The 18,562-nt window shown below is 30.6% G+C and overlaps 1 protein-coding gene across 1 annotated transcript; it reads left to right on the top strand.

Moving 5' to 3' along the window:
• Positions 1-7,809: 7,809 nt before the first annotated feature.
• Positions 7,810-17,905, top strand: LOC119603116 (glutamate receptor ionotropic, kainate 2). Its single transcript, XM_037955011.1, has 13 exons — positions 7,810-8,071; positions 8,445-8,600; positions 13,905-13,999; positions 14,066-14,155; positions 14,219-14,376; positions 14,448-15,123; positions 15,188-15,357; positions 15,413-15,673; positions 15,779-15,907; positions 15,973-16,171; positions 16,233-16,344; positions 16,944-17,063; positions 17,124-17,905. Exons 1-13 carry the CDS (start codon positions 7,990-7,992, stop codon positions 17,417-17,419), a joined length of 2,544 nt encoding a protein of 847 aa, XP_037810939.1. The 5' UTR covers positions 7,810-7,989; the 3' UTR covers positions 17,420-17,905.
• The last annotated feature ends 657 nt before the right edge of the window (positions 17,906-18,562 follow it).

The following is an 18,562-nucleotide window of genomic DNA, read 5'->3' as shown; positions in this document are numbered from 1 at the left end:
GGACAAATAGCTAAATCGACTCAGAAAGTGATTCTGAGCCGATTGGTATACTTTAAGGTGGGTATATATTTTTGGGTGTTACAAACATCAAAACAAACGCATAATAGCCTCCCCACTATAGTGGTGTAGGGTATAATAACTTAAGTAATGTTTAAAATTTAATTATGACTTTCATATGTTTTTTTTTATATAGCAGACAACACTTTCTTAACATTCCAAAATATTGCAACTTTTGTGTTTAAATTTATATAAATTTTCCTTATAACACTTTAACAAATTGAATAAATTATCTTCCACCTTCATGAAATTAATATAAATTGTGTTTTTTATTTAAATAAACAGAAGATTGTGCCTTAGCTGAAAGTATATTTTTTCGGTTGCCTAATTCCGGCACATGTATATGATTAATTAGTAAAAAAAGGACCCTTAATTTAACAAAACAGACAAAAAAAAACAAACCCACCAACCAGAAGTCAAACCAAAATAATTAAATGTCCTCAAAAAAGAAAAATTAATAACCAACAAAAAATATTTTAAATAATTTTAAGTGTTGAATTTGAAAAATAATTTTGCCACTTTGTTTTGTTTTGTTGGCAGAATGCTACAAGTTAAAACAAACTTTTGGTTTATGAGTATTTTTCTTTCCTTTGTCGACCACATTTTCAAGGTGTTTGTTTAGGAATATGAATGTGAAAGTAGTGGTATATCCATGTATGTGTTTTTTAACCAGTATATCCCTGCAATTCGTTTTGACTGACCCCTGAATTAGCTATGTTATAGGTTATTTGTATAAGTCCAATTTTATGGTAAATTTTCTTTGCAAAATGGCGATACATTGTCATCTTCAGAAACTGCTGGCATGTGTCAGTACGTTTGAATACTTTATGTGTGGATGTGTGTAAAAGTCTTTGACCTAATTTAACCTTGATATTTATAATGTTTGTATCATTATGGTTATTACACCCCAATGGCTATAAAACGGTAAAAAAATGAAAATAAAATACATATCTTAAAAAAAATAATAATATTACTTCTGCTTCGCAGTATTTCTTCAGACAGACAGTAAATTCCTGTTGTTAATATGGGTGTTATAAAAAAATTTTAAATGTAGATCTTAGTGTTTAATGTCTTTTAGCTTTTGCTAGAGTTGACCTTTTATTTATTCCGAAAACTTTTTCAAAAATATACTTCAAACATAAAATCAAATGTGTCCAAAAGTTTATCAAACTTAAACAGAACTTCAGATCAATTTTATACCGAACTCAAAGGAATTTGAGAATGTATTAGTTTCCTAAAATGGACAATCTTATTGCAAGTTCCAAAAAATGAAATATGTCAAAATTATAAATAGCATGTCAAACTGAAATTTATAATAAATATAGGGTAACTCTTTTTCTTTTGTAACGAGAATTATGCTTCTCTTAATTTTTTATGACCATTAACCTCTACATATGTTTTAGTTATATGTATGTAGTTTTCTATCTTTTAGCAATGTATTAACACTTTTAGAAATATGTACATATAAAACGACTTTAAGCCTAGAACAACTTGTTTCCTAAAATACCAACAGAAGGTGGTGGTTTCTTTATGTATCTATAACAGTTTTTATCTATTTCTTTAAACAAAATATTAACAAACCAAAATAAATATAGATAAGAATAAATAAAAAGAAATACTCAACATTTAATTATTAACACGTTGCAGTCGTGCATAGACGTGTTTCTAGTTAAAACATCAAACCATACATAGGAGTTGATGTTAGTCTCTTTCGAAAACTAGATGGTAATTTTTGTTTTATTTTTATTGTGATTTTTTTCCTCAAAGTATAGCATAGGGATGATGGGGAAGCTTAATCCAACTCTTAATGAAAACTTCACTTAATTGTTACTTTCCTGGAAACTGCCTCAATGTGTGTGTGTGTTTTTTTTTTCTTCTTAACACATTATTTCTTTTTTCTTACGTTCATTGCTTCTATTTAATACTTGTTCTAATAAAGTATGTACTGTAATTATCTAGAGACTTATTTGTTGTTACAGCCACTGCTAAATACAGGGAATAAAGATACGGATTTGTTAAAATCACGTACTCAAATTGTTTGGCATAGTATAAGGGGGAGTGGGTTGGTTGAGTTGAATGTAGATTTACTAATCTATGGATTTTTTTTCTTTTCACTTAAGTTAAAAAGAAGTTGTTACTTCAATAAAGGATATTATTTAAAGAGTTTGAATTAAAATTGTTGTTTCTTTTTTCAAATACAGGAAATTTATCGAAAATTTTGTGTGAAAAGGATTTTTTTTTGCGAAAATTTTTATATTTCATATAAAAAGGTGATTTATTGAAAAATTTGTATAATTTTTTTCAATTTCGCATTTTAAAAAACATCCTTTAAAAAGTAAATTTGTTAAAAATTTCCTGTAAAAAGGATATTTTTCGAAAATCTCCTATTAAAGGAAATCTTTCGTCAATTTCATAGGCATATAAAGGAAATTTATTGAAAATTTTGTATAAAAAGGAAATTTATCAAAATTCTCCTATAAAAGGAAATTGAATTGAAAAATTTCCTATAAAAAGGAAATTTATTGAAAAATTCCTTTAAAAAGGAAATTTATTGAATAATTCCTATAAAAAGGAAATTTATTGAAAATCTCCTATAGAAAGGAAATTATTGAAAAATTCCTATAAAATGGAAATTTATTGAAAATCTCCTATAAAAACGAAATTATTGAAAAATTCCAATAAAAAGGAAATTTATTGAATATTTCCTATAAAAAGGAAATTTATTGAAAATTTTCTATAAAAAGGAATTTTTTTGAAAATTCCCTATGAAAAGGAAATTTATTAAAAATTGCGAGGAGATTTTAATCCTATAAAAAGCAAATTTATTGAAAATCTAATATAAAAAAGAAATTTATTAAAAATCTCCTATAAAAAGGATATTATTGAAAATTTCCTAAAAAGAGGAAATTTATTGAAAATTTCATATCAAGAGGAAATTTACTGAAAATTTCCTAAAAAGAGGAAATTTATTGAAAATTTCATATCAAGAGAAAATTTACTGAAAATTTCCTATAAAGATGAAATTTATTGAAATTTCCTGTAAAAAGGAAATTTATTGAAAATTTCCTAAGAACAATTTATTGAAAATTTCCTAAGAGGAAATTTATTGAAAATTTCCTATAAAGAGAAAATTTCCTATAAAGAGGAAATTTATTGAAAATTTCCTATAAAGAGGAAATTTATTGAAAATTTCCTATAAAAAGGAATTTCATTGAAAATTTCCTATAAAAAGGAAATTTATTGAAAATTTCCTATAAAAAGGAAATTTATTGAAAATTTTCTATAAAAAGGAATTTTTTTGAAAATTCCCTATGAAAAGGAAGTTTATTAAAAATTGCGTATAAAAAAATATTGAAAATTTCGTATAGAAAGGAAATTTATTGAAAATTTCCTATAAAAAGGAAATTTATTGAAAATTTCCTATAAAAAAGAATTTCATTGAAAATGTCCTAGAAAAAGGAAACTTATTGAAAGCTATAAAATGGAAACTTAATGAAAATTGCCTATAAAAAGGAAATTTATTTATCATTGTAAATGTCCTATAAAAGGCTATTGATAGAAAATATCTTATAAAAATGAAAAAAGAATATTTATTGAATATTTTGTGTAAAAAGATTTCCTTTTTAGAAAATTTCCTACAAAGAACATTTATGGAAAACTTTCTATAAAAAGGAAATTTATCAAAAATTACATAATTTTCTTTAAAAGGAAGTTTATCGAAGACTTCATATAAAATTAAACATTTTGTAAAAGAAGAATTTTCCATAACAAGGAAATTTATTAAAAGCTTCCCATGGAAAACTTTCTATAAAAAGACAATTTAAAACATTTTCTACAAAATCCTTTTTAAAAATTGTACAAACAACCTAATAAATTATTTTGAAAGTTCTTTTTTTATTTTACCTAACATTAACAGTTTTTCTTTTACTATTTTCTGTTATATTTACATATTCCCTTTTTTGTGTCACATCATCAACATCACTGTTGCATGTAACCAAATTCAACACATTAACCTCTAAAATTAAATATACATATGTATTTGTACAAAATCAAAGAGAATGTTTAAAAGCCAACATCAAATAGAAACAGATAGTTACTTTTATAGGGACATAGTCTAAAAAATAAACAGAGAACACTACCCAACGAACCAAACAAAACCGCAAATCCTTTTTTAATGTCGTGTCATGAAACGGTGTATTTATATTTTTGTGAATTCTATAAAAAAAACGTACAAAATAATAAAATAGAAATATGTATAATGCTGGTAATAATTAGAGGTACATATAAGATATATTTTGAAGCATTACAACCGACATGATGAAATCATGCCAATGATGGTTATAAATATGTATATGTATTTTCAAACGTTTAATGAAATCTGCTCAAAAACTACAACCAATTAAAGTTAAAAGAAAAATGTCCTCAAAAAACATTTCTGAACATGTGGCTCAAAATAATGTTAAATAACAAAAAAACTACAAAATTAATCCAAACACACAATCAAACAAGCGAGTGTTATGGAAGCGTGTGACATGAAGAGTATATAAAAACCAAAAGGAAACCATAAAGTCATATATGTAAGTTTGTATAAACGACACTCTCAGTTTTCCTTCATCCTTTTTTCGAAACCACAAATGTTTAACAATTTCTTGATATAATACATGATATTGTGTAAAACACATTTTGGTAGTAAAAAGTACAGTGCGTGGCATAAAATTAAAAACACTTGTAAGATGGGAAACCATATTTAAGTACCTTGTAATAGTATTTAAAATTAAACTTTATAACAAACTTTAATTCTTATTACTTTTACTCATTTAATTGTGTTCCATTTAAAGTAAACTTTGCCCCTAATTTTAATTCATGCAGTGTACTATTGTGTAAGTGTTAGCTTTCTTTGGTACAGTTCATTAAATTAAGCAAATATTGTAAATCATACTATGGGTAACAACTAAAGAATGTGAGGGGTGGAGTTAAAAAAAAAAATTAAACTTTACAAAATAAGGAAAATTACTTTAAATAAAAAGTAAATTATGAAAAACAAGCAAAATATTTATGTAAAATATATTTTGTGTTTGTGACTGTGTGTGTTTTGTTTTCTGGATGTTTACTCATATGTAAACACATAAATTCTCATGCCAAACATTATGTTACTGCCAATAAATTACTTTTAATTATATGAATATGTATGCAATTTTAGAAAACCTCTTCCTAACCAACATTTTTGAGGTATTTTAGTAAAGAATTTTAGTTTAAAAACTTAGAAAAGCTAGTACTGATAGAGCATTAGATAAATATTTTAATATTTCTGACGCACACAGAAAGGAAATGTATAAGAATATTTAGTTTCCGTTGAAAAAACTTTACAAGCATGTTAACATGTGGTATACAAGTTTTTACAATTATTGTAAGTTTTCCATACAAAAAGTTGTTTAAATTAAAAATGTAATAAATAAACTTGAGGTTTTCCATGTGGCTGCTAATTTAATATAATTATTATTTAACATTAAAAAAACCGTAAAGATAAAAGAAAAATGTTTTGAACCAACATTAAAGAAATTACAATCGAAAGACCGAACCTACAGCTCCTAAAAAATTTATGATAACAAATTCTTCAAAAAATCCTGATTTTATCGAAATGACTTCCTCATTCTTTGAACCAAAAGCAAACTTTATTTTACTTTCCTTGAAGTCTATTTGAAAGCTATTGCACAGTGGTATAGAAATGAAAAAATGGGAATAAAATTCACATGCGGTAAGGGTTTAAGTTTTGGACCACAACCGAAGAAATATGATTGTTTCAAAAATTTTATATATCCGAGGTGTCCTACTTTGGTGGCGCCTGGCCGAGGCCCCAAGGAACCATAAGGTCAAAATTCAAAACTAAAACTCTACAACATTTACATATACAACTATTTACACATATAAATTTTCCTCTTCTTTGTTTTCTATATAACAGTGTTGAAAATTAACACCATTGTAGGTCGATTGAGACAAGTCATATCACACTATTCTCCGACATATATAAATTTATGGAATCTCTATTGACGAACTTTGGACTTTATAGATAAATCCTTTCGGTATTTTTTAGCACGATTTATTTATATGATTTGTGATGAATTGAATTATCACATATTCCGGCCGGGGTCAAATTACCTTCCAAATTACTTTCTTGGTATTATTGCAATCCCGGGGATAACAGGTGCTATGAGTACTTCTAGTCTGCCGGGACTGTAAATTGGTGATGATCACATATGTCTTCGGGTTTTCCTGGGAATGATTTGACACGGGATCGAACCTGATAACCACATAATATGGTACCACGGGAACCGGTAAACCCACAGAGCACAGTTTTGGACTTTGTCTAGTTCCGGTTATTGGATGCATGCGGTGGCTGTGGTTTAAAACCAAATTCGCAGACAAAGAATGTTGTTTAAACGACTGATTCACGGTGAAGTCTATAATTCGGTTTAAGTTCGGTGCTGTTGCTGAGACAACAGATATTCCGTAGAGGTGTGACTGTGGGTCTAAGCGTTGGCAATGAGTTGGTGTCACGTGTATATGAAACGGGATGGATGTATGGGTATGCGGACCTTAAACACCCGTATACCTAGAGTGAGTGTGTAGGATGTTTTCTCAATATGTGTTTCGGATGAATGAGTAGTATGCTGGGTTGAATGGTGATTTTCCTTTCTTGTCCGGGTATGTTTCAGGGTGTACTCTGCTCATACCAGATTTACCACAGGGTATTCTCTGTGAGTAAGAACAAGTCCTCGGCTTATTTGATGGATTCGTGTTTCGGTCTACCGATTGTGTCTCTAGGTGCTGTTGACGACTTACGATAGGCCATCCCATCTGCGTGGTTGTTAACCGATGTGATGTTTTTGCATCTTGGAAGTTAAGCAACGGGGCAGTAATGGTCAGAGATTAGATAACTCGAGTACTTGAGCAAAGTTCTTGTACATATTGTTCATTTTCAATATAATTTCAGGTTTCTAAACCCCTACCTAATCTAATAACAATCCGGAATATACATTGTGGCTCTGAGGTCAATATTTTGATATGTTACGAATGGAACGAAAAGAATCAATATAACCCCTAAAACTAAAATAATGCTACAGGTGAGTGCTAGACAATTGTGTCTACATATGGAACTTGTATGTCAAGACAGATGTTTGGCTTTGAAGTTCGTAACTTGAGTGATAGGCGGTACAATCCATAATGGCGACAATTGCGAAGTTTTTATGGAAGTAAAATTATTACATATTTGAAACTTATATGGCGAAATGTGTGCTAGTGCTGCCTTCTACATGTCATATTAAAAACCTTTCGGAAACAAGTCATGCTAATATTAAAAAGCTTAAAATTTCTTAGTGGTCATTACTTAACGAATTTGTAAATACATACATAAAAGGATAGAAAAGGACTTTCGTATTACAGTTTTATGTAAAATGAATTTACATTTCATAGTAAATGTCATATTTAACAGAAAGCTTTTAATGTAAAAAAAGCTTATTTTACAGTTATTTGCTATGTAATGTCTAAAGGTGCTTATCTTTACTAAAAAACAACAAACTTTAGCTTAAAAGCTAAATATTTAGAACTTTTCATTGAATATAAAACCTTATCACTAAACTGCCAGCATCCACTGCGCAATTGTTAGAAATGTCAAATGTCATTGTTTGTTTGCAGAACAAAGATGTTGACTGCCTGTCGTACTCATCATTTAGCATCGTTTTGCCGTTAAAGTTTAGTACATCAACAGCTTTTGCAGGAAATACACATCAAGTCGAAAAATAAAATAAACAAAATGATAAGCGTGTGAATAGATAGTGTGTATAAAATTGCAATTTAAAAAAAAATTATCAATTAATGCAAATTTATTAAAACGAAAATCCTATTAAATTGTGGAAATTAAAAAGAAAAATTATTATGAATATTTGGCCCAATGTCGCGGGCGTAATTTTAGCCTGTCTAACTCTAACAAATGCTCTGCCAGATGTGATAAAAATTGGTAAGAAAATTCTGAAAGAAAAAATTCTTCATCTATACATGCAGCATCATCAGGATGTATCTGCGTTTTTAGACGTTGATATTGATTTTTCTTCGTGTCACCACAAGCACATGGTTTTGTATACAAATTGCGTATGTGTGCGTAGAACTGCGAGTGTAATAGTATTGTTTACATTTTCTGTGTACTAAAAATTTGTACAGATTTAAAAGGATGTAAATAAACAAAGTGTGTGATGTTGTTTTTATGAGTACAAATTAATTTGTTTTTATTTGCTTCATTTGCATGTGAATGTGTCTAATATTTGTTTACGTTTTGTTTACTTTCCGGTATTGTGTGATTTGCTTAACAATTCATTAAAAAAATACAACTAAAGGTGGCCTTTTTCATCCCACCGATGACAACCAGGAGTTGGCATTTCGTCAGGCTGTTGATCGTATAAATGCAGATCGTATGATTTTACCACGTTCCAAATTAGTGGCTCAAATTGAAAGAATTTCACCGTTTGACAGTTTTCATGCAGGCAAAAGAGGTGAGTAGTGTGAATTTTTAACACAATTTAGATTTTATTATTATAAAGCGGACGTTCAAGGGCGTTATGTAAAAATAAATTTGTATATCGAATCATAAGTATCTGATCATTAGAGAATATTAACGTTAAACTTTATGATCCTATACATACAGTTTCGTTTTCTTCGATACATAACGAAAATCACACAGACTAACTAATTTTTAGCCCAGCGACCAAATTATACATCCGAATATGGATGTCTGGATATAAATAAATATTTAAAAGACCGAAATACTTTCTCAATATCAAGACATTTTTCCAACCCTCATAAAAAATAGAATTTTATCGATAACACCTTCACCATTCAACTCTATTATCGGACACATTCATGAAGAAAAACATTCAACACACTCATTAAATATGCGAAAGGCATAAGGTTCACATACCCCTGATTCATTCTACAACCCATTCCGAGACAATAGGATCGAACTTATCCCGAAATATTAAATTTATCGTACATAATTATTTAAACTAACTTTCTGTTCCTATGAAGGTTCCGCCAAAAGATAAATTGCCAGGGCACCAGATTAGGTTCTCCGGATGTACCGCAAGTCACCAGTTTATAGTCCCAGCGGACAAGAGATACTGGTAGCACTTCTAACCTATGTATTGCAATAACACCAAGGTGATGGATGGTTCACCTAGGTACGATGCCTTAAGGGGAAATATCTGTAGAGACTCACGAATTATCAATTGTCCAGAGAATCAATAGAAACTGTTACAGTTTCATCACACTTGCCGCCCTTATTTGAACTCGATAAAAATCAACCTATTTTAGGACGCTATATCCAAGATACAATCGTTTGAATAGAATTGTCGTATCCAATATGGAAATAACCAAATTTCTCAAGAGTTTGTCTTAACCCTTTCCGTGGTTTTGTCGAATATATTCGACATTACAATTCATCAAAAATATTGGTGGTACTTTTTGGAGACTGTTTTTCGAATGTCGAATATATTCGACATTTAACTTTGATCTTCTATAACTCTCTAGGGAAAACTCAAATTCAAAAAATATTATTTTTTCCGGATTCAGCATACTCAAATTATCTTAAATATAAGTTTTCAAGTTTTTTTCTAGACATAAATTATTTTTGACCCTGAAAGGGTTAATTCTCAAATATGATGATCTATAAAAACTGGGCTTAAAAAGGTCATGGCATCTAATCCAAATCTGATATTCCTATAGTTTATTTCGAGTATAAAAACAGATAGGAGGAAAACACAAAAAAAATTGTGTATATTGTTAACAAGTATGAATGTATAGTCGGGCATTGCCGACCATATGATACCCTACACCAAATAGAGCAATCAATTTGTTTTTTACCTTAATTCCGAAATATTTTTATTTTCGCAGAAGAATTTCTAAATTAAAGTTATTTATGCAGATTTCATCGTGTTGACATTCAAGTCATTTTCTGAAGGGGAGTTTATATGGGGGCTAGTATCAAATAAATGATCATTACGAATCGGCAGTGTCATTTAGACTTTTATAAAACTAAGTTTTGTTGACATACTAGAACATTTAACATAATTATGATTTCAAAACCCATATTCGGGAGGTACGGTTGTATGGGGGCTAGGCGAAATTATGAACCGATGTTAACCGATTTTCAATGGGTTTCATCTTTGAAGAGTATGTGCCAAATTTCATCAAATTATCTTGAAAATTACGACCTGTATCTTGTGCGAACAAGCTTTACATGGACACACAGATAGACTGACAGACGGACGGACATAGCTAAATCAATTCAGAAAGTGATTCTGAGCCGATTGGTGGGTGTAGGCCCAATATTTTTTGGTGTTACAAACATCAGCACAAACTAAAACAAGTAAGAAATTATAGTCGGGCGAGGCCGACCATATAATACCCTACACCTTTGACAAAAATATAATGAGATTTAGTTGCCATAATAAAGCATTTAAGTTGAATTGTACCTTGCCTTAGATATACATACTTAAGCCGTTTATTGTTGAATAAAATTGTGGACATTTAAGTGAAATTTTGATGGGGGCTTTTCATAGGGGCTAGGGTCATATGAGAACCTATTTTTATGGAATTCGTGGGGGTCATCAAGTCTTGTATACAACTTGGTTATTGCAGCTTTTTGTTGAGATATGAGTATATTAAACATAATTATGAACTTAAAAGCCCTATTCGGCGGCTTTGTACCTGTAGTTTGATTACAAGTTTTAAAAGCCCTATTCGAGGGGTTCAGTTGTATGGGGGCTAGGTGAAATAATGGACCGATGTAAACCATTTTCAACAGGCTTCATCTACGGTACCATAAAAGATCATGTGCCAAATTTCATTGAATTATCTCCAAAATTGCGACCTGTAGTTTGATTACAAGTTTTAAACGCCCTATTCGAGGGGTTCAGTTGTTGTTGTTCCGATGTTAACCATTTTCAATAGGCTTTGTCTACGATACCATAAAAGATCATGTGCCAAGTTTCATTGAATTATCTCCAAAATTGTGACCTGTAGTTTGATTACAAGGATTACAAGCCCTATTGGGGGGATCAGTTGTATGGGGGCTAGGTGAAATAATGGACCGATCTTAACCATTTTCAATAGGCTTCGTCCCTGGCACAATAGAAGATCATGTACCAAATTTCATTGAATTATCTTCAAAATTACGACCTGTAGTTTGATTACAAGGTTTACATGGACGGACGGACGGACGGACAGACGGACGGACAGACGGACGGACATAGCTAAATCGACCCAGAAAATGATTCTGAGCCGATTGGTATACTTTAAGGTGGGTATAGGACCAATATTATTGTGCGTTACAAACATCAGCACAAACCCAATATACCCTCCCCACTAAAGTGGTGTAGGGTATAAATACCCTCCCCACTATAGTGTGTAGTGTATGATGTAAAAAGATCAGAATCAGAGATAAGCTATGTCAACGGTTTACAGAAAGTATTTGTTTATTTTACAAAATTCCCAAAGATTGATAAATGTGGATTTTGTACATACAAGCGGCTAATTCTAAGCAGAATGGGAAAACTGATATGATTGAATGGGGTCACTTATAGAACTTAACTTTTACTATATGATTGAAAATATAACAAAAGCTGGGTTTCATTTCTGTGACTGAACCGTTTTACAAGCTCTAAAAACTTTCTTTAATATATGTTTGTATGTCACTAATGGATTAATCATTAACGGTTTTAAATATGTATGTTGATTTTTATGGTTACCGCTTTTTATACGTATATAATCACCTAAATTAGAAAATGAAACTTCACAATGGGTCAAGTGTACTCGCTAATTAAAAACGATGTAGAAAACCTAACTTATCCACCTAAAAATTTTGGAAGCTATAAAATTTCTTATAGTTATCCCAATGTCTAACTAAACAAAAATTAAATATATGACAACAATCCGAAACTTTAAGTTTTATACTTAAAGATCCTGAATGTAAAATATGTATACATCTTATATCCTTTACAAAAGAATACTACAAAATTTTATAATGTAAACATTTTAAGCACAGAATATCCATAAAAACATTTGTTTTACCATTTTTAAGCTTAAACAAAAGAAATGTTACAAAATATTAATCTTCTTGTCATGTATGTAGTACTTTCTAAAAATAGTTAAATCCTTAAGCCTCTATAACGTTACATTTTAGACTCTATTGTTTAACTATTTCTCTTAAAATTTAAATAAATTACATAAAAAGACTACATGTTATAATACATACTATTTCAAGTATAATCAAATGCAAGATACAATTTTTTTTGGTACGCTTATATATAATCATACCTAAATACCTGTGAGTGTACGTGAACGTTTTCCTAGAGGCAAACCAATCATCTAGTATGCTGCTACAAAATGTTGCATGCCACATAATTCTGTTGCATTGGAAGTGAGCTGCTGTTGTCATAAATGAAATTGTGCTCATTTGATATAACACGAAGATACTGCTACTTAAATACCAGCATATAATAAAACCAAGAAAGCAAACGTCCAACCTGACAGACATCCAGACAAATAACTAACAAATGCTTAACAAGAATTGCTATAACCATATAGTGACAATGGAATGTTGTAGCAGCTTTATAAATATGCATTCAACAATAGAGCAAAGAGTTGACAAACAAATATATAGTTTGGGGGATTTAAGTAGAAAAGTGGTTTTCCAATAAGAACAGGTAGATGTTGAAGTAGAATAAAAGCGATATTTTTTTACATATTCTTCGAGGCTTAGCAGGGACCCACGAACTTAGAAGCTCAAATTTTTATTAACTCAGCCGAATCTTAACCATCAGAATAATGCCATATATCGATATTAATATGAGTGTCGGGATTATTTCCGGAAGAGGGATTTTTATGGGAACATTGGTCAATTATGGATCAAACTCTTCAGAATTTTATATAGAGAATATTTTCTAATACTGAAAATAAAATGATATTCTGTAATAGAGGTTATAAGCCGATCTTTATCTAATTTGGTAGAGAGATTTTGGTTCAAAAAAAAAAAGCTTTCAAGACTTAAGACCGGGCTTTGGCCAAATGTGGAAAGATTTTTCAAAAAAAAAAAACTGCATTAATAGAGAATATTTGCGGAATATTTCAGTCATATCATGTTTTCAAGAGACAGACGGACATAGCAATGATGACTCCGAATCATAATCGAGACCTGCTATGCGTTGGCGTCTTATCATATGCAACCATTTTATTACAACGTTGGACCTTATGAACACTTATTTAGAAAACAAACTTTTAATTTATTTTTGTTTTAAACAATATGACTACAGGGGACATTCAACATTTACCCACTCATATTGGAAAACCCTTTATATTGCATAAAACTCTTGTCATCATATAGAATTTGGCATGTCTTATTTCACATTAATACGACATTATTATGACACAAAAAAATTGTTATTAAGGATAACCGGTGTTATACTCATAACATGAATTGCATTTGAGGATACTCAGCCAATGTTCAAAAGCCGGCACATGTGTGTGTGTGTGTGTGTTGGAAGGTAGATGGATAGAGGTTGACAAAGCGGAAGAAAATACCAACGTACATGAGTACTTGCAAAATATTAGAGACAAGACTCTAATATGAATTACAAGTTGATACTTAAAAACCAATTAATCCAGAAAATGCCAGAGAATTATTATACAAGGAGTGGCTTGTATTACAATGATTATACTAAGAGTATTATTATTGTACTTTAATAAGAAAAAAGAAAACTAAATTGCAAACTTTTAATAATTTAATTTATTTCTATTTTTAGTATGCGGTCTCTTGAATGTAGGAGTAGCTGCAATATTTGGACCTCAATCTACCCACACCGCCAGTCATGTACAAAGTATATGTGATAATATGGAGGTAAAGGAAGATTTAAAAATTTTGTTTTAATTCAAAAGAAAAACTTAATAAATTTGTTATTTATAGATTCCTCATTTGGAAAATCGTTGGGATTATCGTTTAAGAAGAGAAAGTTGTTTGGTTAACTTATATCCTCATCCGAATACTTTAGCTATGGCAAGTTTATAAAAATATCAAATAATTAAATAACCTAAATAATAACATTTAATAATGTTATAGGCTTATGTTGATATAGTACGTTCTTGGGGCTGGAAATCATTTACCATTATATATGAGAGCAACGATGGCATAGTACGTTTACAAGAGTTGCTAAAGGATCATGGACAAACACCCTATCCCATAACCGTACGACAACTAAGTGATAGTGGAGATTATAGGTAAACGTTTATTATTAAACTAATCTGTTAAAAAAAACAGTTGTTAAGGTACGTTTAACTTTAACTTTCAGGCCACTTCTAAAACAAATCAAAAACTCTGCTGAAGGCAACATTGTTTTGGATTGTTCCAACGATAAGGTCTACGAAGTTCTTAAACAGGCTCAACAAGTTGGCATGATGAGTGATTATCACAGTTATTTAATCACCTCACTCGATTTGCACACCATCAATTTAGATGAATTTCGTTATGGTGGCACTAATATTACTGGCTTTCGTCTGGTTAATGAAAAAGTCGTCAATGAAGTTGTCCGCCAATGGAGCATAGAAGAGAAGGGAGTTTTACGTTCAGCCAATTTGTCTACCATTAAAACTGAAACTGCCTTAATGTATGATGCAGTACATTTGTTTGCCAAAGCTTTACATGATTTGGATACGTCGCAACAAATTGATATTCATCCCTTGAGTTGTGATGGCCAGAATACTTGGCAACATGGTTTTAGTTTGATTAATTACATGAAAATTGTCGAAATGAAAGGATTAACGAATGTTATTAAATTTGATCATCAAGGTTTTCGTAGTGATTTTATATTGGATATAGTAGAATTAAGTCCGAGTGGTGTGCGTAAAATTGGTACTTGGAATTCAACTATGCCGGAGGGTATTAATTTCACTAGGACCTTTAGTCAGAAGCAACAAGAAATCGAAGCGAATTTGAAAAATAAAACTTTAATTGTAACAACAATTCTGGTAACTAGGTTGAGCACAAATACAAAAGCAAAGAGTTTGTTTAAATCAAATGTTATATTTCCAGAGTAATCCCTATTGCATGCGCAAAGAATCTGCTGTCTCACTGAGTGGCAATGATCAGTTCGAGGGTTATGCTGTAGATCTAATACATGAAATCTCTAAAGCTTTAGGTTTTAGCTATAAAATTCAATTGGTTCCCGATGGCAGTTATGGCAGCTATAACAAACAGACAGGGTATATATTGTAATGGAAATTGTTATTTTAAATTCAAATTTTTGTTGAATTTTAGTGAATGGAATGGCATGATTCGCGAACTTTTAGAACAGCGTGCTGATTTGGCTATAGCCGATTTGACAATAACATTTGAACGGGAGCAGGCTGTGGACTTTACAACACCCTTTATGAATTTGGGTGTCTCTATATTGTACCGCAAACCGGTGAAACAACCACCGAATCTATTTTCATTTTTATCTCCCCTTTCGCTGGATGTATGGATTTATATGGCAACGGCTTATTTGGGAGTTTCGGTGCTTCTATTTATATTGGCCAAGTATGTTAGATGAAGAAACGATGTCTAGCAATTGAAATCATTGAAATTAATATTGAAAGAAGTTTATGTTAAAATATAACCTGAAATATGATTTAAACCTTCCAGATTTACACCTTATGAATGGCCTTACACCGATGCTCATGGTGAAAAAGTAGAAAATCAATTTACCCTACTTAACTGCATGTGGTTTGCTATCGGTTCTCTTATGCAGCAAGGCTGTGATTTCTTGCCAAGGTAAGTTCTTTAACAAATCTGTGCAGATCTTTTAAAGTAGTAAAAATTTTCCTTACTTTTTATAGAGCCTTGTCCACCCGTATGGTTGCTGGTATGTGGTGGTTTTTCACTTTAATCATGATTTCATCATACACTGCCAATTTGGCTGCTTTCCTAACTGTGGAACGCATGGATTCACCCATCGAAAGTGCTGAAGATTTAGCCAAACAAACCAGAATTAAATATGGAGCTTTAAAGGGTGGCAGTACCGCCGCTTTCTTTAGGGTATGAGTGTATTTGCTAGTAGTTTTTAGAACATTATTATTTAATTACGTTTAATTTATAGGATTCGAAAATATCCACCTATCAAAGAATGTGGTCGTTTATGGAATCAGCTAGACCTTCAGTTTTTACAGCAAGCAATGGTGAAGGTGTAGAAAGAGTTGCCAAAGGAAAAGGTGAGACAAGATCACAGTTTTTAATATATTGAGTGTAAAAGTTAAAAATGCCGATGGCATATTTTTGCGCCTTAAAAGCCATAAAAACGTAATTTTTAATGGACAACCTGAGAGGCGAAAAATCAAATTTGATGTCCAGCCAACAAGCCGAAACAAAACTAAAGCGGACTATTCATTATTTCCCTCTTTTTTTTTCCTATACCACTGTGCACCGTTCTGTTCTATCTTTTCGCCGATCGCAACATGTTGCAAAACCAATTTAAAACTATTTAGAAAATACTGGTTGAGAAGCTTAGACCCAACGCCTTGAAATCCTGACTTTTGCTCCGATCATGTCAAAAAACTTTGACATAAATTCGCTTTTTGCCTTCACAAATTAGCAGTTTTTTTGCTCGGAATCCATATGTTTCCAGAAATATAGGGAAAATTTTATACTAAACCAATGCTTCACAATAAACGCCCAAAATTTATTGAAATTATACGACCAATATAATCCAACTCTGAAAATTGTATTGAAATCGCTAATGTTAATCATAATTTATATTCCTTTAAATATTCCAATTTTCTGCCACTATAATTATTACAAAATTTCCCTACAGGTAACTATGCATTTTTAATGGAATCCACATCTATCGAATATGTCACCGAGAGAAATTGTGACTTAACCCAAGTGGGTGGTATGTTAGATACTAAATCCTATGGCATTGCAACACCACCGAGTAAGACATTAGAAATTATAATTATTTAAGAAATCTTTAATTTAAACTATAACTTTTCAGATTCTCCCTATCGCACTGCCATCAATAGTGTCATCCTTAAACTACAAGAGGAAGGCAAGTTGCATATTCTAAAAACAAAATGGTGGAAAGAGAAACGAGGCGGTGGCAAATGTCGTGTTGAAACATCGAAATCCTCTTCGGCGGCCAATGAACTAGGTTTGGCAAATGTTGGTGGAGTATTTGTAGTACTAATGGGCGGTATGGGTGTGGCTTGTGTAGTTGCAGTTTGTGAGTTTGTATGGAAATCACGAAAAGTTGCTGTTGAAGAACGTTTAAGTGCCATTTTACATGAATGAGAAAAGTCATAAACCCAAGATGAATGGGTTTAAAAAGTGATTACAATTCATGCAACAAACGAAAGGAAATCAAATGAAATCAATAACAAAAATCATTTAATAAACAAACAATGAAACAATATCAAAATTTTTTTCTCATCTTAAAAACTCAAAAAATATAACATAAATACATAACAATTATAAAACAGATAAATATTTTCAAAATCATCAATAAAATACTCATATAACTCAATGGATTTTCTAACATTTATAGTGGAACTTTGGTCCTAATATATAGGAACACATACATACATATATTGCAAGGACAGCAAATCGATTTAAATATAACACTCATTAATATTTGCATTTATATACATCTATTTATATTAACTAAATGGGAATTGTAACATAATTTACGATGTATGTAGTTCATTAGATAAATAATATTGTATTTAAGAAATGACAAAAATAAAAGTGATTGTAGTTTTGATTTATTATTTTAGTTAATTCTTTTGATTTTTTTGCATTTTCAAAACTATTATAAGCATTTAAGTACATAGTTTTATAAAATATGAAATTATAATAATTAGCATATAAAACCATTAAAAATGAAATGAAATAAAAATTAGTTTAAATTTCGGTACATTAAAATTTACTGTAAAACCAACAGAGTTAACCAATGGAACAAGAAAAATTATTTAAATATTAAAAAACAATTAAACAAAAAAAATATGATTGTTTTTATAAAGAATCCAAGATTATCTAGATATCGGTCCCAGCATTAATCTTCAAATATAACAACCGATTTCAAATGTCCAAATTTAATTCAATATAATTATAACTTCTAATGAAGTCATTCGTAAGTAATAAATGGAAATCTCGAAGATCTATCTAAAGTATTTCTTAAGCATATTTTCAACTCTTATATAGTAAATGTTACTTCTTTTTTGTATCGAATCATTACTAGGGAAGAATAATAGATTAGGACTTATTAATGTCAAAGTGCTTTACGTGAACACCTGCCGTGTTGGCCTATTTCAGGGTGATCATTTTCAACCACTGGGTGCGCTTCTGTGACGACTCACCATCGCCTCATTGTGCTTCTTATACGCAGGTGGCAATTTTGGAATTTTTGGTTGGAATTTTGGTTGGAATTTTGGTTGG

The sequence above is a fragment of the Lucilia sericata genome, unplaced genomic scaffold (genome assembly GCF_015586225.1).
Source record: "Lucilia sericata isolate MDLA Ls3-8-SP2 unplaced genomic scaffold, ASM1558622v1 Contig000274F_arrow, whole genome shotgun sequence".
In the NCBI taxonomy this organism is placed as follows: Eukaryota; Metazoa; Arthropoda; class Insecta; order Diptera; family Calliphoridae; genus Lucilia; species Lucilia sericata.
Note: the sequence above shows the minus strand (reverse complement) of the source record. Positions and strands in the feature narration are given on the sequence as shown.